The 24,081-nt window shown below is 41.3% G+C and overlaps 1 protein-coding gene across 11 annotated transcripts in view; it reads left to right on the top strand.

Annotated features, from left to right (window-relative positions):
* Cpeb1 (cytoplasmic polyadenylation element binding protein 1) overlaps positions 1–24,081 on the top strand; it is a 104,855-nt gene that overhangs the window by 67,549 nt on the left and 13,225 nt on the right. For 5 of the 11 annotated variants that reach the window (XM_075953326.1, XM_075953325.1, XM_075953327.1 and 2 more), the window contains exons 3-5: positions 11,286–11,477; positions 22,071–22,294; positions 23,809–24,061. In XM_075953326.1, coding sequence (XP_075809441.1) covers positions 11,324–11,477; positions 22,071–22,294; positions 23,809–24,061 — 631 coding nt within the window. In that variant the 5' untranslated portion in view covers positions 11,286–11,323. Of the gene's footprint in view, positions 1–10,937; positions 11,055–11,285; positions 11,478–22,070; positions 22,295–23,808; positions 24,062–24,081 lie in introns of those variants that run through there. The other 6 variants (XM_075953330.1, XM_075953328.1, XM_075953329.1 and 3 more) reach the window with 2 other exon arrangements.

Below are 24,081 nucleotides of genomic sequence, written 5' to 3'. Positions count from 1 at the left end.
AACTCAGCACATCCTGGTTCCAGTGTTCCCTGTGCTAATACCGGCCGTGGACATCACATCAGACCAAACATGGCCCTTGGCAGTAGCTTGGATCCAGATGCCATCATGACCCTGGTGGCAGCACAGGCCCCTCAGATCAGTACCCCAAGGCCCACAGCAGCATGGCCTCCAGGGCATCAACATGGTCCTAGGTTCTTAGCTTTCTTCTTAGTATGAGATGAAGAGTTGTAGTAGAATAGGTACATTTCCAGAGACAAGATTAGTGAGCAGCTAGGAAAGAGCTTTCTAAGTAAAATGTTAGTAGAGTGACCATGTCTCTCAATTTATCTCACACAAATCATTTTGAAAGTCATAGTCATAGTAGTATTAATATCTCCATTTCCCTTTTAAGTGCCCTGATGTGGGTAATCAGCTATATGGTCCTTGTAGGGGTCAAATGCTTTGTGCTAGACACTGTACTAGATAATTTCTTTGGTTTGCACAAAACATCTGAAAGGATAGCTGCTCTTACCACTTTACAGAACAGTATTCTGAAAGAGTTTTGATAAGGTCACATGGTGGTAGACCTGATGACCAGGCAAGATCTGTCAGTCCGCCAGAGTTGCTTGATTTCTGGGTATGACCTCCATTTTTTCTTTTCAAAATGGAATTTTTCTGTGTAATCCTAACTGTCCTAGAACTTGGTCTGTAGACCAGGTTGGCCTTAAACTCAGGGATCCACCTGCCTCTGCTTCTCTAGTGCTGGGATTAAGTTTATGCATTACCACACATGGTTTAGCCTTCATTTTCTTAATCTAGTAAAAAAATTCTATAGTGGTAGTATCATAGTTAGGGTTCCTATTGCTGTGAAGAGATATCATGACCACAGCAACTCTTATGGGAAATATTTAATTGGAGTGTCTTACAGTTCAGAGGTTTATTTAGTCCATTATCATCATGGCAGGATATGGCAGCATGTAGGCAGACATGGTGCTGGAGGAGTTGAGAGTCCTATATCTTAATCTGCAGGAGACAGGAAGTGAACTGAACCTCACACTGAGTGTAACTTGAGCAAAGGAGACCTCCAAACCCACCCCTACAGTGACACACTTCTTCTAACAAGTCCACATCTACTCCAACAAAGCCATTCCTCTAATAGGGCCACTCACTGTGAACTTATGGGGGCCAATTTACATCCAAACTACCACAGGCAGTAAAACTTATGTGGAAGAAACCATGAGTTAATGAGTGTTTGAATAAAAGTGAGACTTCTAGGGATGGGGTTAAAAGTTTGCCACGTGTAGCTCTCCATACTCTGGGTTCATATAACTCTTAGGACCTTTGGTGGTTTTGCAGGACCTGTTGCTCATGGCTGAGGTCTTTTTGGGTGGGGAATAAGTAGTTCTATTGATCAGTATTGCCCAGATTTTCATTCCATAGATTTCAGGTGGGTCCTGAAATTTAGTATTTAAACAGGTTCCTAATATTTCTGATAGTATAGGTTTGCTGAAATTACTGACCCACCGTACTGAGTAGCAAGAGCATAGCTGCTGAATACATATCCTTGCCTGAGATGCAAAGTATCTATCTATACATAGATTCTCTAATTTTAGACATGGAAAGAGAATGGCTGCTTCTGGACAGTAGATGCCTTTCAATTAGGGTAGAGAGGGATAGAGACAAGAATAGGTATTTTAATGTGAATTGTTCTTAAAGGTTGATTATATTTTATTTAGGGTTTTTGTTTGTTTTTGAGAAAGGGTAGCCCTGTCTGTCCTGGAACTCACTACGTAGACCAGGCCAGTCTCAAACACATCCACTCACCTCTGCCCTCCTGAGTGTGGGATTAAAGGATTGCATCATCATGCCTGGCTTATTTTGTGTTTTGAAGTTTTCTTTATATATGTATGTACATATTCAAGACAAACTCCTTCCTACACCTCCAAGACATGCCCCAACACATCCCCTTCATACTTTCTTGTTTTTTGCTTTTTTCCCTTCCTGTAAACCAGAGTCTAATTAGTGCTGCCTGTTGAAATAGTAACTGGTCTTGTTGGCTTGATCTTGTATGATTAGCCTTAATTATAGTGAGTTCATTAGTCAGTTGTCATGTCCAGCACAGTACTCCTCTCTATTTTCTGACTTATATTCTTTCTTTGGTGTTCCTGAGCCTTGAGAAGGAGATATTGATGTAGATATTCCATTGAGGGCCTAGCATTTGGACCCTTGCATCAACTTCTGCACACTACTGAAGTTTCTCTGGTTAAGGTTGAGAGTAGCTCTATAAACATAACATTTAGAAAGCAGTTTGACAGCATGTCCATTGAGCAACGTTAGTGGATTTCCTCCTAGAGCCCATGACTTCTCGAACCATGAGCTTCAGAACAGGTTTAGAGTACCAGGCATGAATTCCCGCCTATGGCACAGACATTGGATCCAATCAGAAAGTGATTGGTTACCCCATGTGGTGGTTTGAATAGTAATGGCCCCCATAGGCTTTAAATTTATGATCATTAGGAAGTGGTGCTACTTGAGAGGGATTAGGAGGTGAAACTTTGATGGAGGAAGTGTGTCATTGGGGGTCAGCTTTGGAGTTTCAAAAGCTCAAGCCAAGCCCAGTGTCTCTTCTGCTGTCTTCAGATGCAGATATAGAGCTCTCAGCTACCATGTCTGACTGCATGCCACTATGCTCTCCCCCATGATGATAATGGACTGAATCTCTGTAACATAAGCAAGTTCCCAATTAAATGCTTTATGAGAGCTGCCACAGTCATGGTGTCTCTTTACAAGAGTAGAACAGTGGCTAAGACAAGTGTCTTATCTTACAAAATACTAGGTTTCTGTAAGAGTTTATCATACATTCTTAGTTTTGGTTACCCCTTCCAATATCTATGTAACCTCTGTGCTCCTATTTTACCAATGGGTATGTCTTGCTTGGCAGGTTAGTATTACAACATTCAGGGTTCACCACTGGGTAAGACCATGGATGAATTTTCTCCCCTAGTGACTTGGATAGCAACATTAAGTACTTTGAGGACTAGCCAGTGAGAAGTTTTTAGGTCAGTTCCAGCTTGACTTCTGTACTGCTACAACCAAAGTGTGTTGTATCTCCAGCAAGAAAGAGTATTATTAGCTAGATAAGGTGGCTAACCAAGAGCAGTGGTTAAAAAAACAAACAAAAACCTGTGTTGTTTTGGGAGCCTATTTAACCAATAACTGGTAAGAAAGTGTTGAAACTAGCACTAAAATTTTCATTTAATAACTCATGTCTTCTAGTAGATGCATAGTCTACCCATGTGTTCCAACTCCTTATTTTTATATTACATTTTAAATTTAGTTTACAAAGCAGTGTGTTCCCAAGAGTGGAGAGATGGCTCATAGCACACTGTCTACTCTTCCAAATGATTTGTGTTTGAGTCCCAGCACCCACATATGGAAAAACAAACCATAACTCCAGTTCCAGAGGCTCTCATGCTCTCTTCTGGCCTCTTGTGGTACCAAGCATCCAAATGGGCATACAAAATACCCATACACATAAAATAAAATCTTAAAGAAATGTGATGATTTTAATAAGAATGACCTTCATAGGCCCATAAATTTGAATATTTTGTCACCAGAGAGTAGAACAGTTTGAAAGGATTAGAAAGATTAGGAGGAGCTGGAGAGATGACACAGTGGTTAAGAGCACTGTCTGCTCTTCCAGAGGTCCTGAGTTAATTCCCAGCAACTACATGGTGGCTCACAACAATCTATAATATAATCTGGTGCCTTCTTTTGGCATATAAGTATACATGCAGAACACTCATAAATCAGTATAAATTAAAATTAAAAAAAAAGATAAAGAGGTGTGGCCTTGTTTGCTTCAAAAGCCCAAGCCAGGCCCAGTGTCTCTCTTTTTATTCCTGTGGATCAGGATTATTAGATGCTATCCTTAGCTGTTTCTACAGCATACTCCTGCCTGATGCCATGCTTTCTGCCATGATAATAATGGACTAACTAAACCTGTAAGCAAGCCCTCAATTAAATGCTTTCTTTTATAAGAGTTGCCTTGGTCATGATGTGTTGTAAGGAGGTCGCTTGTTTATTTCCCGACTGCTCACACAGAAACCATATTATTTGCAATACTTTTTGGTCAATAGCTTAAGTGTATTTCTGGCTAACTCACATCCTAAACTAATCCATCTCTATTAATCTGTGTATTGCCACATGGCTGGGGCTTACCGGGTAAAGTTCTGTCTGGCATCTGTCTGGAGGTGGGGGATGGCTACATGGCTTCTCTTTGACTCCACCTCCTTTCTCTCAACATTCAGCCTAGTTTTCCCCGCCTAAGTTCTACCTTGCTCTAGGCCAAGCCAGTTTCTTTATTCATAAACCAATAAAAGCAACACACAGAAGGACCTCTCCCACACCATTTCCCCTTTTCTTTTTAAACAAAAAGGAAGGCTTTAACTTTAACATAGTAAAATTACACATAACAAAACAGGTATCAAGTAAGAATTATAGTTACAACATTTACATCTACTTTTTTATCATAATTGAGGAAAACTATAACTATTCTTCAACTCTATCAAAGACTCCAGAAGGATATAATGTTACCTAAGTAAACAGGAAGTGCACTGTAAACAACTTCCAAAACTCTAGAATTGACAGAGACTTACTTCTTGCTGCCTAGACAGTCACCCAAAATTCTTCTGTACCATTGGGGCATCTATCTTCAGTCTACAGGCCCATAGTATCCTGCAGACTTTTTTGTAAAGCAGAAAATTTCAAAGACATTTCAGCCCATATTGGCAGTTTGTCATTCACTTTTGTTCTGTGTCCTGTAGAATGTCTGGCAGTCTCTTTCATGAAGCAGGAACCCTGAAGGATGTCTCACCTTCTTTAGGCAACTTCAGCAGTCATTTTTCTGTGGGTCCTGCATGTCCAGTTCATCAAGCAGTCCAGGCATAAGGATCCTCTTCAATGCCCATTATCTTATTGAAGTAGTTGGTGCTGCCAGGAGCAGATGTGTCTCACTGTCATGAAAAGTCCTAAGTTCTTAAACATTTTAAATGCCATATTATGTAGTCTTTGAAAGGTTTGAAGATTATCTACCTGAAATCTCTATATATATCTAGAAAACCTAACATGACTACAAGCCTGACTATTGTAAATAAGTATCTATTAACCTATATGTCTTAATTATATATTATATTTCTAAATGAGCTGGACAAACATAATACCTTAATCAAGATCAGAAATACATGTAACAAAATTGACCCTAAATTTGTATCTATAGAGCAAGATCCATACTAGTGAAAATCTCTATAGCATATCCCTCTTTAAATATAAACAAACATTTATAAACAATATTTGGGAATATGGGCATAGTTCTCTCCAAACTGCTTCCTCCTGTTTGTTGGGCAAAGTAATTTTTGGGGGTGTTTACAGCAACCTTTCAGTGGGGGACGGTGTCTTAGTCCATCAAACACTGGCGAGCTTTTTCAAGGGTAGAATTTGGAATGGGAAATTCCAACATCCTAACCTTTGTTGGGTATATATGGACAGCAGTAGAGCTTCCACCTAAACACATAAGTGTTCCCTTTTCCCACATCTTTGTCAGCACTTACTTCATTTCTTGGTGATAGTCATTCTGGCTGGAGTTAGACAGAATTTCAAAGTAGTTTTAATTTGTGTTTCCCTGGTGACTAATGATGTTGAACATTTTTATTTTATTTTTTCTTTTTTATCTTTTTTATTTTTTATTTATTTATTAAAGATTTCTGTCTCCTCCCCACCATCGCCTCCCATTTCCCTCCCCCTTCCCCAATCAAGTCCCCCTCCCTCATCAGCCCAAAGAGCAATCAGGGTTCCCTGCCCTGTGGGAAGTCCAAGGCCCACCCACCTCCATCCAGGTCTAGTAAGGTGAGCATCCAAACTGCCTAGGCTCCCACAAAGCCAGTACGTGCAGTAGGATCAAAAAGCCATTGCCATTGTTCTAGAGTTCTCAGTAGTCCTCATTGTCCGCTATGTTTAGCAAGTCCGGTGTTATCCCATGCTTTTTCAGACCCAGGCCAGCTGGCCTTGGTGAGTTCCCAATAGAACATCCCCATTGTCTCAGTGTGTGGGTGCACCCCTCGAGGTCCTGAGTTCCTTGCTCGTGCTCTCTCTCCTTCTGCTCCTGATTTGGACCTTGAGATTTCAGTCCAGTGCTCCAATTTGGGTCTCTGTCTCTGTCTCCTTTCATCGCCTGATGAAGGTTAATATTCAGGAGGATGCCTATATGTTTTTCTTTGGGTTCACCTTCTTATTTAGCTTCTCTAGGATGGCAAATTATAGGCTCAATGTCCTTTATTTATGGCTAGAAACCAAATATGAGTGAGTACATCCCATGTTCCTCTTTTTGGGTCTGGCTTACCTCACTCAGGATAGTGTTTTCTATTTCTGTCCATTTGCATGCAAAATTCAAGAAGTCATTGTTTTTTACTGCTGAGTAGTACTCTAATATGTATATATTCCATATCTCCAAAATATATAAAGAACTCAAGAAACTAGACCATAAAAGGCTAATCAACCCAATTATAAAATGGGGCACTGAGCTGAACAGAATTCTCAACAGAAGAACTTCAAATGGCCCAAAGACACTTAAGGTCATGCTCAACTTCCTTAGCGATCAGGGAAATGCAAATCAAGACAACTTTAAGATACCATCTTACACCTGTCAGAATGGCTAAAATAAAAAACACCAATGATAGCCTTTGTTGGAGAGGTTGTGGAGAAAGGGGTACACTCATCCATTGCTGGTGGGAATGCAAACGTGTGCAACCACTTTGGAAAGCAGTGTGGTGGTTTCTCAGGAAATTCGGGATCAACCTACCCCTGGACCCAGCAGTACCACTCTTGGGAATATACCCAAGAGATGCCCTATCATACAACAAAAGTATATGCTCAACTATGTTCATAGCAGCATTGTTTGTAATAGCCAGAGCCTGGAAACAACCTAGATGCCCTTCAGTGGAAGAATGGATGAAGAAAGTATGTTGAACATTTTTAAAAAATACTTATTAGATGATGGGTGCAGTGTCATACGACTTTAATTCTATCACTTGGGGGTAGAGACAGGTTAACCTTGGTGAGTTTGAGCTTCATCTACAAGCAAGTTCCAAGCCAGCCAGGGCTGTACAGTGAGACCCTGTCCCAAAAATCAAACAAAGATAAACCAAAATATTATAAAACACAGAAATGTGTATTAACCATTTGTATTTCTTCTTTGAGATCTCTGTTCAGTTCTATGACCCATTTTTTTGATTGAGTTGTTTTCTTGGTGTTTCATTTCTTGAGTTCTTTATGTGTTCTAAATACTTAATCTTCTTCTATCAGATACATAGCTGGCATTCTCTGGGCTGACTCTTCACTTAAATGAGAGTTTCCTTTGATAAACAAAAACTGGTGAGTTTCATGAAGTTTGAATTAATTGTTGATTACATGACTGTATTTCTTGAGCAATCACCGTTCTATCCTGAAAACCCTTAAAAGTGTATTCTATGCTTTTTCCTCTTGCAGCTTTTGATCTTAAGTTGAGGTTCTTGATCCATTTGTAGTTGCTTTTGTTCTTTTACATGTATAGATTCATTTTTCCCAGTGCCATTTTTGAAGATGGTATCTTTTCTCTAGTGTGTATTTTTGGCATCTTTATAAAAAATCAGGTGGCCTTGTATCTGTGTCCTGTATTATTTTTTGTTGATCAATATGTCCTTTGATTACTGTGGCTCTGTAGTATGATGAGATCAGGATGATGATAATCCTTTAGCAGCATTATTTTTTGCTCAGGCTTGTTTTTCCTCTCTAGGATCTCTTGTGATTCCACATGAACTTAAAGATTGCTCTATTTTTGTGAAGAATGCCACTAGATTTTTTTATTGGAATTGCTGTCCATCTATAGGTTTCTTTTAGTAAGTAAGCCATTTTCACAACATTGATTTTTTTTTCTAGTTCATGAGCATGGGATATGTTTCCATCTTCTGATTCTTCCTCAATTTCTTTCAGAGTTTTACAGTTTTTATTTATGTGAGGTAGGGAGGAGAGAGATGACTTTTATATTCTTGATAGGTTTCTAACAAGTTTTTTGTTGTTGTTATTGTTACTGTTATTGTTATTTCTTTGTTTTTCAAGGCAGGGTTTAATCTGTGTAGTCCTGGCTGTCCTGGAACTCCCTTTGTAGACCAGGCTGGCCTCAAACTCACAAAGATCCACCTGCTTCTGCTTCTGAGTGCTAGGATTAAAGGTGTGTGCCACCATGCTTGGCTATCAAGTTATTTTTTAAAGATTATCATGAATTAGATTATTCCCCTTTGCCTTTCCATTTTCATTGGTATCTAGGAAGACTGATGATTTTGTGTGTTAATTTTGTATATTACCACTCTGCTGCAACTATTTGTCAGATCTAAGAGTTTTCTGGTGGAGTCTTTAGGATCTCATATGGAAGCTTAACATCTACAAGTGGTGCTGCTTTGACTTCTTCCTATTTTGTCCCCTTTATTTCCTTGTCTTCTGCTCTAGCTAAGACTGCTAGCACTGCACTGGATGAGAACAAAGCAGTTAAACATCCTTCTCTTGTTCCTGATTTCAGTGGACATGCGTGGGTTTTCCCCCATTTCACATAATGTTGGCTATAGGTTTGTCGTATTACGCTGAGCTATGTTCTTTCTACTTTTAGCTCACTTGGTCTCTCTCTGTGTCTGTCTGTCTCTGTTTTTTGAGGCAGGGTTGCTTTGTGTAGCCCTGACTGTCCTGGACCTCACTCTGTAGATCATGCTGGTCTCAAACTCAGGTCTGCCTGCCTCTGCCTTTCCTAGTGCTCTGAGTTTCTTTGGGACTGTTAACATGAAGGGATGTTGAATATTGTCAAATTCCTTTTCTTCATCCATTGGGGTGACTAGGTGATTATTATGTAATTTATAGTATTCACTGATTTAACCATATTAGAGTATCTTCAGAATAAACCCAATCTGGTATTTTCTTGAAGTCAGTTTGTACCTTTATCATATATGTATGTGTATATCACATATAATAATGGCATACATGTGGAGATCAGAGGACAACTGTGTGAGTCAGTTCTCTCTTTCTACTTTGTAGGTCTTGGAAATTGAACCTGGGTCATCAGGTTTGGTGGCAGTTGCTTTTATCCATTGAGCCATCTCATTGACCCAAGTGTAGCTGGCTTAAAAGGAAAAATTTTATTTTTGTAATTAAAACATGAGTTAATTTAAAAGTACAGCCTTAGCTCGAGGGAAGGGTAGACATGGGGAACCAGAGGCTAGTGTTTGGAGTGGGAACAGCTCTAGTGTGTGTCAGTATGTACAGTGATGAGAATACAGCTTTGACACATAGACACAGGAAACAAGCAGGATATCTACAGCCAGACAGGAATAATGTGGATGGGTGACACAGCAGCACAGCTGTATAAAGAATCTTCCAAAGGAAGGAGTCCCTCCCACAGGCCTTAGCCTAAGTACACGCAGAGTGTGCTGCAGAAGGCTGTCACCAGGCATCTGCTGTGTTAACTAACCCCCTGTCCTAACTGCCTCAGAATCTGCCAGGACCAGTGCCAAGTTGGGATGTTTCCTACTACCTGCTTACTTTTTCTGTGCAACACGGGAAAGAATAAGCAAATGGAGTGCTGCCAGCCAGCCTTACAGAGGGGGAAGCAGCTTTGACCCTTCTGAGAAAGAAGACATTGGGAAAATACTGATGTGGGAGGATGGATACATTGGGAAAGAGGAAATGACAGAAGCTCAAATAACTTAATTTTGTTGGGATAGCTGGTAGAGCTCAGGGGGTCATTGAGATGGGTTCTTCATCCTGGGCAGCACCTCTGAAGAAAGCACAGCAGTTAAGGATGTCAGTGATACTCATAGCTTGCCATCACCATGAGGGATCCTGAAAAGACCAGGTGATGTGAACTCTTGAGTGTTGACTACTGATTGAGCAGAACAATAGTTCTATAACAGTAGCCAGGCAGTGGTAGCACTTGCCTTTAATCCCAGCACTCTGGAGGCAGAGGCAGGCGAATCGATGTGAGTTCGAGGCCAGCCTGGTCTACAAGAGCTAGTTCCAGGTCAGGAACCAAAAGCTACGGAGAAACCCTGTCTCGAAAATTAAAAATTAAAAAAAAAATGGTTCTGAGATTGTTTTTCTTACTGTGATTTGTCGGATACTACTTCGGGAGTGTTTCCTCTGTTTGTTCCTTTAGTTGCAAGGGAGAAAGGAAGAGCTGGGCCCTAATGTCCACTGTGGCTAGTATCTATCCTGTTGGTGTATAATAGATTATCCTGTTGGTAAAATAGATTATCCAGATCGCCCTCTGATAAGTGAGCTATGGGCCAGACCCTGTGAGCTGTACCTGGAACTGCCTGATAAACCACGACCCCCTCCCTCCCCAAGCTGTCCCCTTTTATCTGTGATAAGCTGCTCCAGACAATCCCAGAGCACCAGGTGTTGTTCCCCAGGGTCCAAATATACATTGTTTTTCTGATGGTTATCTCATTCCTCAGTTGTAAACACTGCTATGTCAGGGTGCTGCTCAGAGGCCACTTGGAGCACATAGATCCTATTTATTTACTTATTTATTTTTGTTAGCAGAATTCGGAAGCTTCATATTGGGCTGCAAAGCCAGGGTTTGAGCCAGCAGCTGGAGAGAGTCCAGGACTGGAGTGTTTGGGGATTTGGGGTGGAGAGCAGAGGGAGACAGGGAGTGGCAGGAGGGCAGAACAGTACAAGCAAGCAATCTACATTGCTTTGCCTTTAGCTTTGCTATCAGCAGAGTAGACTTCAGCTGTGCTAGAGGACCACCTGGCCACCATTGCCGAGACTGGAGGGAGGGCGCTGCCTTGAATTAACCATATTGCATCGGACTATTCCAAGTAGCTCCCGTTCTCTCTTTCCCTTGGAGGCAAGTCTCCTCCCAGTCCCCTCCTGCTCCTCCCCCGTTCTGTGAGAGATGATGCGGTTCTCCATCGCTAGGCTCTGCCGACTGATTCTGCCGACTGATGTCACTGGCAGCGGGAAGCATCAGCAGCCTGATCACATGCTACCTAGTCTGTAATGCAGATGGGATGGGGTGGGGGGGTGGGGGGAAGGGGCTATATGGCAACTATTCTTGTTTGAACGCCTGCAGAAGTACAGAGGCAGCAGCTGCAGCATCCAGCCAGCTTGGATGTCTTGCCTCTGAACCTGGGGGAAACTATTATTGGTGATATTTATTGTTGATAGTGTTGAGAGGAAACAACCCTTAACTCTAGGGGTTTGTTTTGCTGTTCTCTCCAAAGCAGACTTCCAGGACTCTGAAGAAGCAGTTACAAGCAGGATGCTTTTTCCCACCTCTGCGCAAGAATCTTCCCGTGGCCTTCCAGATGCAAATGGCTTGTGCCTTGGCCTGCAGTCACTCAGTCTGACTGGCTGGGACCGACCCTGGAGCACTCAGGACTCTGACTCTTCAGTCCAGAGCAGCACACAGTCGGGTGAGTGCAAGGGAATGGGACGACTGGCTGGAGGAGGGGGGCAAGTGGGGTAGTGAGCTAAGATACCAAAGCAACAGTTGTTCTGTTCCCCCTTTGCATCACTCCCCTATATACACGCTATTTTGCAAGTGATGGTAGCTGTGAGTGTTGCAAGACAGATCGCTGCTGGCAAAGGCAGATGCAGCTTTTCTAACTTGCCCTGGCAAATTCCCTGGAGTTATTAGTCTACACCTGAGGTGGCCCTGACAAGGGTCTCCAAGGTTACAGCCTTTTGCAGATATGATCCATCTAAGCCCCTGGTGCCCAGGCCTCTTAGAGATGATGAAGCAAAACACTTTTAGGTGGGGGAGGGGACTTAAGAGACTGATGGCTGGATGACCAGATTCTGTTCAGTGGTTTTAAAACTGGAGAGCTATATGTGACAGTTGGGTAGCCCTGAGTCATAGCAAAGATGATTATCTGAGCAATTTTATTTGAATTAATATTAGGATTGCATTAACATTAGGTTAAGAGCATCAATCCTGGAAAGGGGCTGACTAGGAAGAGGGTAGGGTAACTCCCATTTATAGAGAAGAGGAGGAGGTAGGTGGTCTTCTCCTCTCCTCCAGCCCTGCCTTGTCTGTTTGTTGAAGGTTACTAATAGATGAGGGGCCACTTCCCTTTAGTATCCCTTGTCTTCTGGGTTTCGAATTATTGAGAACGGATTACAGGGAGTTCTTGACATACCTTTGAACTACTTCTGGTGAGACCTTCCCATTGCATGTTTATTCCCTTCTTGTGATACATAGGGGAATATTGACCTGATGAAAACCTTAAGATTGTCCAGGAAGAATCGCAAACTTAAATGCTACAGTATTACTCAAGATTAATATATTTTACTTTAAATTGTGTAATAATACAAAAGTATTAGCAGCTTCTGTAGGAAAAGGGGAAATGGGGGACTGGGGTACCTGTAGGCACTGCCGTTGCTGCTGGCAGTGGCGCACACTAAGCTGCTGTCCTTTCGGATAACCTCTCCCCAGTCTAGGACCAGCAGTCCTGACAGCAAGGTGCTGCTATGTTGATTTCTCTGGCCTCCACCCTATTTGATGCAGGTGTTTTTTGTTTGTTTGGGGTTTTTTTTCCCCTTTTGGTTTTGTTTTGTTTTTACAATGCTTTGCAGAGTCTGGGACTCTTAATATCTGTTAGACATTTTAATGCCCATTTACTTTGGTAAAATGCTTTGGAGAAGAGGAAGGTTGATTTTTTTTTTTTCTTTTAATTGGCTTGTGGGTAGGATCTCTTGAAGGTAGAGTTATCTTGAGTGCCACCTGTTTTTTATCTAACGCCAGCTTTTTTGGAAAGGTTGATCACTATCCTGTCTCCTAGACCAGGACATGTGTCACCATTCAGTGTCCTTTGCTTTAGAGGCCACATTATGTTTCTTTATCTGTTCTTTGAAACAAGCCTTGTCCTTTCTTTACTCCCACAGGATCTGAGCAAAAGAAGAACTCACAGGAGAGATGAGCACCTGTGTGTGGTCATCAGTGTCTGATTTGTGCTGGCATCAGATTGGGGTGTGGCCCTTCTTTGGCTCTTATTTCTCTTAGCTGCAAAATTAGCTTCTGAAATAAAACTTCAGGCCCATAGAAGTTTAGATGTGTCCATCTTGAGACTTTTAGAGCCTGCTCTAACAACTAAACAGTGAGGTGATTGCTCAGGAATGAGCTGCGCAGTGTAACTGCAGGACCTTGTCTCATGAAAGCAAGAAAAGAAGAAAAGTTGGGTCTAGGCATAGTTCTCTCAGCTTTCCTACTCTCTAAAGAACCTCGTCTTACAGCTGTTGGTCTCAGGGGGGGGTGTTTTCTTCACTTTCCATCTCAGCACTTTAGTGATAAATATTACATCATTTTGTGAATCGGGGAAGGAATGCAGTCTGAACTTCTGAATTTTTGAAGATCTGAGACTGGCCCCAGTATAATGTTCTGCCTGTGAGGGCAAGGTTACCATGAGTAATCTCTTGCTTTCTGGGGCTCAAAGACACACCCATCCCTCATCTCCGTGCTGTGTTTTCCTTTAGGAGCTGTGATGGTAGCCTGCTTTCCCTAAGCTTTGTGCCTTCGTGGAAAGCCCATATGAGGGTGCCATCTCCTAGAGTAGGATGGAGCACTCCCACCAACCAGCTGCAGTTCCAGATCGTGCACCCTTGCCAGTAATGCAGGAACACTCAGCCCACATTCCAGTGCCCACACTGCCTTCCCTTCTGAAAGCCGACTACTCAGTTTCTTGAGGCAGGGAGGAGATAGTTCAGTAGCTTTAGGAAATCGTAGTTATACTTGAAAGCAGCTTGGTATCCTACTGTATCTGTGTGGAACCTGGGTGTAAGCTTATTGCTTAGATTCTGGTCAGTTTTACTTTCTCCACTAAGTTTTAGCCTCAAAACTCACAGACTTTACCACTTTGAAGTATTTGACAGTGCATTGGGCAAGGTTGGAGAGTAGGGCTCATGACAGAAAATCTCGAGTATAAATTCACTCAGTAGACATTAAGCACCAGCTGTATACCAGGACCTGTTTAGGGCACTGAAGCTGCATCAATGGATAGGATAAAATCACTGTCATTAAGAATCTCTAGGGCTGATAAGTTGGCTCAGCAGGAAAGGGTGCTTGCCACCAAGCCTGACAACTGAGCTTAATCCCCGGGACCCACATCGTAGAAGAAGAGAGCCAACTCCCAAAAGTTGTTTTCTGACCTACACACACATGTAGAAGAAATAAATGGAATTTGAAAATTTTTTAAAAGAAAATTACCATGACTATCAAAGGATAAGTCCTTTAATAGAATGTCACAGTTGCAGATGCTTCCTTGGTATCCTGGGATAGGGAATGGAGTAACAAATAGCTACCTTATATTGATTTTTTTTTTTAATGCTAGCACACCACATGATTTTAATGCTTGCACAGATGATGAGAAAGGCTCACAGAAGTTGCAAAATGCCCAAAGTGACCTACCTATTAGTAGGCTCAGCATCCCAAACCTGGTGTCTTTTGTTCTGAAACTCATGTTCTTCTTGTGAAACCCCGTTCTTGTAACAAGAACCTTACTATGTTAGACATCAGACTTTAACCTCATGTAGTGCAGGGGCTATGTAGCCAAAGGTGACGTGCTCTCTTGATGAAATCTCTTAAGGTGAGGTTGCCCGACAGACAGTTCCCACCTGCTTAGCCACCCACTGGATTTGTCTTTCTGTCGTCCCCTATGACTCCTCTGTGCAGCAGTGTTCAGCAGGAGAGTGAATGACTTTGAATCTACCTGAGGGCCTGAGAAAAGAACTCTTAATGACCACTTTGTACAGAAGCCCAGTGGGCAAGTGAGATGCTCAGCCTAAGGATGCCAGAGGACATGTCCTGTCTATTCTGATTCTCTTTTAGAAGTCTCATGGGATTAAACCTGGTCACCATCTTTAGTTTCTGTACTGTTAAGGAGCTGAATGGAATGTTCCCTGTGTTGTGTCATTTACAGACCTCCCCAATGATCCACTAGTTAGATCAGCCTGAGATGGCGCAAATGTCTTTGGCATTTTTCTCTGCTCTCCCAACCTTTTTTTAACAGTGTTTATGAGGCAGCGTTCAAAAATGGGTTAGGCTTCTATGTGGAAGATGGACTTTCTGGGTTCAAATCTGCTTGAGTTCTCTACAAGCAGTCTTTAGAACTAAGGGTACATTAGGAAAGACTTCCAGTACACCAGCTTTGTTTTAGGTTGGAAAAAATGGCTCCTGGTCTAGATTATCTGTGACTACTCTTAACCAGATAAAAAGCATTTGATGATGACGTCCTGAACCCAATCCCACTTCAGCTGTGAGCTTGAGCTGAAAGGTATGTCTTGCTATACAGGCATCCAGTGCCAGTCCCTGCTGCTGTTCCAGTGCTGCCATTAGATCTGGGCACTTTTAGACTCTTAGAGAGTGAGGCTTCAGAAATTCCAACAATGACTCAGCTGAAAATCCAGGGACCTGGCATAGAGAGAAGGTTGAAAGTGGGGAAAGTTAAAAATCAGTCTAAAAATATTACTGCTGATTTAGTCTCTTCTCTGAAATGGCATTAATGAGTTGGAACCTTCTGCCAGAATGGGTTGTAAAGGGACAGTCAGGTTACTTAAGGGCATCTGACTTTGGGTCACAGTTTCCAGAAACTTGGCTCATTCTGTGGCCTAAAAGAGACCTCAAACCAGCTCAATTCAGATTCTTGCCTATTATTTACATTCGTTCTATCCCCATTGCTTCATCAGCTGTGCATTTGCTCCATTAAAAATATAAGTGTGGCCGGGTGATGGTGGCGCACGCCTTTAATCCCAGCACTCGGGAGGCAGAGGCAGGCAGATCTCTGTGAGTTCGAGACCAGCCTGGTCTACCGAGCTAGCTCCAGGACAGGCTCCAAAGCCACAGAGAAACCCTGTCTTGAAAAAATAAAAAAAATATAAGTGTGTTTACCTAGATTTGTCTATAACAAAATAGTAATGAACTTTGGGCAGTTTAAAGCAGATTTATTCACTTAATTAAACTGTTTTTATATTATAGATTTGTCCTTTGCCCAGTGATACAATAATGCCTTTTTGTGTATGTGCAACCTTATTCTGTAATGTCTGAGCTGTCTTTTGCAGCACCTGTCTTGCCTTTTTTAAACTTATCTACCTGAAGCAGTAGGCCTTAGCTCTCTTTGTTTCTGTTCAGTGTGAGCTTTTTACAACATGCAGCTAGTTCTGGCCATTACTTTCCTAAAAGTATTTTATTCCTTGTCATTTTTTAAAATATTCTTTATTGTTCATGGTACTGTGTTTCTCTGCCTCTCTGATTCTTCCTCCACTCCCACACAGTGCTTTTAGAAATTAGACTCTTTGTGAAATGTCCTGTATAGTCACTTTGGCTTCCTACGTCCTTCAGTGTTAGTCTCCAGTTATGCTGTAAGAGTTTTATTTATAAGCTCCAATCTTTAAGGTAAAATTATTTCTTATGAAGCATGTTTGGGTGTAGTAAGGGGAGGAATTAGAAACTTAAAGTAAGAAACCTGTTTTTTTTTCTTTGCAGTTTTCAAAGCTTTAATGTATATATGCAGATCTTACAGGCATCTTGTTAAACTGCAGTTTCTGATTCAGACCTCAAGTAGTATCTAAGATGCATTTTAGTGAGTTCTTACAATGACCATAACTAAGTCTTGAGACCTCTCTTTTAGGTCCCCTGCACTTCTGGTAAGTGAGATTGCCCATCTGTGGTTAATGATCTTAAATGATTTGAACAAAAAGGAGGTGTGCCAAGGACATGAAAATAAGGAGACATGAGGTCCTGACAATGCCTTATAACGTAGTTAGTGAGTGATGCACTTCAGAAGATGGAACTTGGGAGTCAGAAATATCAGACTTTGTTCTGCCACTGTATACATGTGCATTGCTAACCTCAAAACTAGTTTTCTTTGTTAAGATGGGCTAATACATTTTAGAATTTAGGCAAAGATTCATAGCTACCCATACTTCTGACATGTGGTTAATTTTTCAGTACATGGAAAAGTTGCTATTAGTAAGAACTTGACTGAACTTGGTCCAGATCATAAAATAGACGACTGACCATCTCTGGAGAAAGTGGAGTTCACTAGTGTGGTAGGCCGTTTTCTATTCAGATAGGCTTGTTACATAGTGGAGGATTTCTGTGTTGTTGTTGTTTTAGACTGGGTCTCACTGTATAGCTTTGACTGGCTTAGAGCTTGCTTGTAGATCAAACTGTCCTTGAACCCAGAGAAATGGACCTGCCTGGGCTCCAAGGACTGGGATTAAAGGAATATGCCACCACGCCAGTCCTCGTGGTAGATCTCTATAGATTTCCATAGGTACAATTCCTGTTGTTGATATGTTAATTTGCAAGAGCACCAAGATACCAACAGACCGTTTGTTAGCTGAGATAGATAGAATTTGTAGCTAGTGAAACATGTGTCAATACAAGTGAATATAAACTGGAGTGAATGAGTAGTCACTTTTAATGGCTACCATGTTGGTTTTTGATTCTTTCCCATCCATTTAAAAAACAAAACAAAATCACTTTAGGTAAATGCATAGCTCCCATAGCCAATTCTTGTCCTTAGTGTCTCTAGATATGACCCCATTAGTCCAGCCATTCTCGTGGACATTTTTAAATTTATTTTATGTCATTAATGTTTTGCCTACATGTTTGTCTGTGTTGAGATATCACATCCCCTGCAACTGGGTTACAGACAGTTGTGAGCTGCCATGTGGATGCTGGGAATTGAATCCAGGTCATCTGGGAGAGCAGTCAATGTTCTTAACTGCTGAGACATCTCTCCAGTCTTGCCTGCCTGCCTGCCTGCCTGCCTGCCCGCCCGCCCTCCCTCCCTCCCTCCCTCCCTCCCTCCCTCCCTCCTTCCTTCCTTCCTTCCTTCCTTCCTTCCTTCCTTCCTTCCTGTGCATATTGCTTTGTGCTATATGATGATGCAATAACAGGTCTGACCTCAAAGGAAATAGAGGTATTTTAGAGCCCAGTATGAATGAATGACTATGGTTTGGGAATGCAGATTCAGGTCACCCCAAATACATTCTCTGGTAACATTCTGATGAAATTTTTATATCATCAAAACAAAAGAAAGTCATAAGTTAAGGCACCTTAAAGACACACCAGTGATAGCCAGTTGTAGTGATACATGCTTTAATCTGAACACTTGTCCATCAGAGACAGGAAGATCACTAGTTTGAGGCCAGCCATATATACTTGGACAGTTCCAAGCCAGCCAGTGCTACATAGTTGAGACCTTGTCTCAAATAAATAAATAAATGAACTGGTTGAAATGCTAGGTAGACAAATTATAGCAGAGCCAAAAGTTGTCTGCTACAGACTTTAGATGTTACCTGATGACATTCTTAGCCTTTGGGGATAGTGGAAGCCAGAGGCTTTTTGCACAACCCCAAATTATTTTATGATTTATTTATAAAAAAATAAAAAAAATTTAAAAAAGATTTGTGTGTGTGAGAGAGACAGAGACAGACAGATAGACACCTAATACGTTCCATTAGGATAGTTTACAGGATATGGCCACCTTAGTTTACCAGTGGTTCCATTGCTGAAGAAAATGTTACTCCTCTATCAATTGCACATAAATCCTTAGGGAGGGGTTGATCTGAAACTTTTAAGGTACTTTTTTGCCAGGCAGCACCTAGTTATTTTCTCCCCTCACTTACTCAGCATCATTCTTTCCTTCCTCCTTGTCTACTTGGACATACTTCCCCGACTCAGATTCTTTCAACACCAGGAAGAACCAAGTTGTTTTTATTATCATAGTTGGCTCTTTTATGATTTTTTTATTTTATATGTGTATTTTTCCTGCATGCATATATGTGTATTACATCCATGTTTGGTGTCCACAGAGGTCAGAAAAAGCTATCAGATCCCCTGGAACTGGAGTTACAGATGGGTCCTGGGAACTGAACCTAGGTCTTCTGCAAGAGCAGCCAGTGCTTAACTTCAAGTCATCTGCCAACCCCTCTTTTATATATATATATATATATATATTTGATTGTCCACTCATTGTTGACACCCTAAGCTTGTTTTTGTAAAATGTGAAGAAGGAAGTGGCCCTCTAGGGCAACAGTTCTCAACCTCTGTTACAGCCCCTTTAGAAATTAAACAACCATTGCACTGGGGTCACCTAGTACCATCAGAAGACACAGATATTTACCTTACAATTCATAACAATAGCAAAATTGCAATTATGAAGTAGCAACAAAACTAATCTTATGACTGGAATTACCCCAACATGAAGACCTGTATTATAAGGGATGCAGCATTAGGGAGACTGAGAACCATGGCTGTGGGGGCATTAATACCATTTCAGTAACTGAGAAGCATAATGATCTGTAAATTTAACAATATTATTTTGCCAGGCTTTGCAAGACCAGGGAAAAAGCTAAAATTTGCTTGTCTCTTGCTAATTTGAAGCATAGACTCAGGAACTTGGATGACTTTCAGTTATTTCAAACAGGAGTTTGATAAGACAAAGATTACGTGAAGTTTATCAAGGATTTTTTTGTGATGGTGTCAGAATCTAAGCATTTTGAGACATTTAGTTCCAGTATACAGTTAAAGTGATATAGTACTTGAAAACCACTTTGAAAGGCCTAAGGTGAGAGAATGTTCCCCTGAAAAGCAAAATAATAAACTAGCTCCTTTGTGAAATTATGTTTGACTCCCTGAGAACCATAGATGGTACACGTACTAAAATAAGAACGACTGACCAGAGACTGGTGAGGTGTCTAAGGGTAAAGGCACTTGTCACCCAAGCCTGGTGTCCTGAAATCGATCCTTAGAATCCACATAAAGTTGGAAGGAGAGAACCACAAAGTTGTTCTTAGATGTCATGGCATGTGTACCCACATGTACATCATACACACACATACACTACCATTTGTCACACACAGCATGTGTCCCCCCTCATATATCACATAATACATATACCCTAGCAATAACAGTAACAATAGTAGTATTAAAAGACAATTGTATATAGAGAGAGTTCCAGGACAGCCAGGACTGCTACACAGAGAAACCCTGTTTTGAAAAACAAAAAGAAAAAAAGACTGGTATTGGTTAAGATGTGAAAGGACCTGTCACTGCTGAGGGGAATGACATTTTTAAATATAAGCATTTTTACCATTATAGAATAACAGTTGGATAAATACATCCACAATATTGCTTGCATTTAGGAAATAAGAGACTTAGAATACACACACTCACTATGTCTTTTTCTAGGGTGAAAACAAGTCATATGTATATCTGAGGATAGTAGGTCAGCCCAATCAGGATAATACTGTTTTGAATCTTGTGTGCATGTTCTGTCACAAATGACAGTTGTCTAGTACCCCCAAGTGATGTCTTGACTTGGATTCCAGACTTGCAGGGGTTTGTTCCTGCCACTTGAAGGTCTGGGAAGAAACCAGCTTTGGATGGCCTGTTTTCATTCATTCCCAGTCAGAGCTGAAGTGGGGCAGTTATACTCACTGTTTATTGAGCACTTCTGTTATTTGGGTTCATCTTGAGAGATGGATGGTGTGGTGGTTTGAGTGAGATAGCCCCAGAAGTCTCTGGTACTTGAATTGGTTTGAATACCCTAATTTGGCTGCTTGAGGAGGATTAGGATGTGCAACCTTGCTGGAAGAAGTATGCCACTTGGCTGGGCTTTGAGGTTTCAGAAGACTTCACTCCATTTAGCTCTCTCTATTGCTTGTGGCTTGAGAGTTGGCTGCTGCTCTAGTTGTCTGCTGCTTGTTGTCTCTACTCTGTCATCTAAAACATGTTGTCTTTATTCTTCATATGAGTAAAAAGTCGAATTAAAACTTCTCTCTTCCTATTGATGAGTCCAAACTTCATAGTGAAGCCCTTTTATTTTTTGTTCTTGTGGATAAAGAATGTATTTCTTTCTGGTCCCTCATTACTTTTCCTTCCTTTCTCTTTTTCTCATCTCTTTCTCCTTCCCTCCCTCCCTCCCTCCCTCCCTCCCTTCCTTCCTCGCCCCCTTCCTTCCTCCCCTCCCTTCCTCTCTTCCTCCCCTCCCCTCCCCCTCCGTCCCTCCCTCCCTCCCCTTCTCCCTCCCTCCCTCCCTTCCTTCCTTTCTTATTTTTTTTTTGAGGCCATATCCCAGGCTGTCCTGGAGCTCTCAGGTGTGCTGTGCCACATCAGGCTTTTTATTTTATTTTATTTTATTTTATTTTATTTTTTGATGTTAGGTATTTGTTTATTGTGTTGGGAATTTTTGCTGAGCACTTTTCATCTGCTGTCTGACTATTGACCCCGGGGAGCACTGTTGTGAAATAGTTGGTATTTCACCCAAGATGCCAGTGAGAAGAAAGAACCCTCCAGGTGAGCTTCTCATGGTTAACAACCATCTGAAGGGATTTTCAGACCAGGGTTTTCATACCAGGTTTGTTTCCTCAGATAGTGGACTTTGAAATCAGTTTGCTTCCATCCTAAATACTTGAAATTTGGGGCTGCATAGAAAATTTGTACATGTTAGAAGTTCTCAGAAGAGAACTTCTCAGATGGGACATGCTAATGTTTGCTATATTAGTCTATGGTGGGTTACATGTAATTCTTTGTTTACTAGAAAGGGTGGGACTCTAAAAAACACACTCTAGCCAGTAAAGGAATATGATTTTGACTTCTTAAGTTGTACTACAGGTGTATCCAGTCATTAACAGCAGCTGTACCCAGGGTCCCCAATGACAAAAATCTCAGGTGATAGTACTGTTCCTTAAGCCTGGTGTCAGAGAGAGAACAGTTTTGCTGCTACTTTAGCAGCAGGAGCTCTGGAGTTCCGTCATCCTGTAATTTCTATTTAGAACTGGGTGGCCAGGCCTCCCAAACCACCAGTTATTTGTACATTATGGTCTGTGTTTCTGAAATGGTCTCAGCAGTTGATCCTGCCTTGGGTGACTATAGGAGAAAAGGAAAGGGCTCTTGTCTGGAAATAAAATTAAGAGGTCATGAGCATTCCTTTTTCTTTTTTTCTTTTCTCTCTTTGTCTTTTTTGGTTTTTTATTTTTATTTATTTTTTTTGTCATCCTAGTATTAAGCATGCTCCAAAATCCACTGGGAAATGTCCTAGGAAAAACCCCCTTGAGCTTCCTGTCTCTGGATCCCCTTGGGTCTGACTTGGACAAGTTCCCAGCACCCTCAGTTAGAGGATCTCGCCTGGACACCCGGCCCATCCTGGACTCCCGTTCTAGCAGCCCCTCTGACTCAGACACGAGTGGCTTCAGCTCTGGATCAGATCATCTCTCAGATTTGATTGTATGTAACATGCTCAGGAATGGGGGGGTGTGGAGGTGGAGTTGTTTGTGTGTCCTAGGGGGAAAGATGCTGCAGTGTCTGTCTAGAGCTTGAAACAGTACCCGTCCACCAGGATGCATGCGAGCGAGAAGATCATAAGGCACCCTCTTTATAGCCATTCATCCTTAGCAAATTCAAGGGCACTTTGAATGTCCGTGAACAATACATTTTAGGACTTGTTACTCCAAGAGCTATTAGAGAACAGTTGTAAACAAGAACATCTTGGCAGTGTTTTATTTCTTGAAATACATGAATGCTTCCTTTTTAGCTTTTAAACGATATTCCTTATATACCTCTGTGTATAATATCCCAAATTTTATAAGTGGTATTTTAATAAATGATCTTAATTCACAATTAATAGTGAACACTGGGATTTTAAACAGAATTTGACTTGAGCTCCTATATTTGTACACTGATCCATGCCAACTCAGTCTGAAACTATCATCAAATTTATATCTCCTGTGTTCCTTACCTACAGCCATGTGTGATATGTGTAGTCTCCATGCTAATTAGTCAGAACATGGATTAGAGTGGGTGGGGAGGATGGTATAATGGCATATATAGACGAGCATAGACAGTATAGTTAGACGGTAGAAGTAATTACATGAGAGTCTTCAAGGGGGAAGAGGCAATGAAACAATTTTCTGAAATAAGATCCAACTTTTAAGGTGCCATCCCAACCTTGCTTTTCTGTCACCAAATGCTCTAAGCAAAATTTCTTATCTTCTTATCTCTGTGGTTTCCCATTCCTGGCTTTTAGAACCCACCCTATCTTCTTTTTGCACTGTCCTGGACTACGAACACTGGCATTAGTATTCCCATTGCCTACTCATGTAATCTGTCCAGACTAGTTTCTAGAAAGACAGCTTCAGTCAGCTCCTTTACTTCCCTGTAAGATTGGTTCACATGAGGTGCTTGTTCTTAGATAGTACTCATCTTGAGAATTTACCTCATGACTGACAAATACAATTTTTTTTTCAGATACCCACCTAAGAATTAATTTGGAAAGAGACAAAGCTAACACAAAAGAGGAAATAAAAGTTTTTGTATTTACAGAAAATATTCTGTCAACAAATTTTAATATATTCTTTGACACTTAGAATTTCACTATTTAGTATAAATATATAGTATAACATGTTCAAATAAATACATTTCTAATAGAGCATAGAGCCATCAGAGAAAAAGTCGTTTAACCATAGGGAACTGGATCAGTAGGCTGTTGTTTGTCTCCTGAATAAAATGTGATAAATTCATTAAAATTGTTATGAGAACTCTCTGGCAAGAAAAAAGGTCTATGTGGAGAGATGGAATTTTAGTTATATTATAGTCTATAACTAATCTTAAAAATGGATAGGAAGACATAATAGAACATATATTAAGTTATAAATGTTAAATACTTCTAAGATTTTGTTATGATTATTACTTTATAACAAAACTGTCTTTTAAAACTCGTGTCTTCCTTTTTCCTCCTCTAGTCAAGCCTTCGCATTTCCCCTCCTCTGCCCTTCCTTTCTATGACGGGGAATGGTCCCAGAGACCCTCTAAAGATGGGAGTTGGGTCCCGAATGGACCAAGAACAAGCTGCTCTTGCTGCAGTTACTCCCTCTCCAACCAGTGCTTCAAAAAGATGGCCAGGAGCTTCTGTGTGGCCATCCTGGGACCTTCTCGAAGCTCCTAAAGACCCTTTCAGCATAGAGAGAGAAGCTAGATTACACCGGCAGGCTGCAGGTGAGTGCAGCTTGATTCTG

Source organism: Microtus pennsylvanicus, chromosome 18 (assembly GCF_037038515.1).
Source record: "Microtus pennsylvanicus isolate mMicPen1 chromosome 18, mMicPen1.hap1, whole genome shotgun sequence".
NCBI lineage: Eukaryota > Metazoa > Chordata > Mammalia > Rodentia > Cricetidae > Microtus > Microtus pennsylvanicus.
The sequence above is the reverse complement of the archived record's forward strand: the minus strand, read 5'-3'. Positions and strand labels throughout refer to the sequence as shown.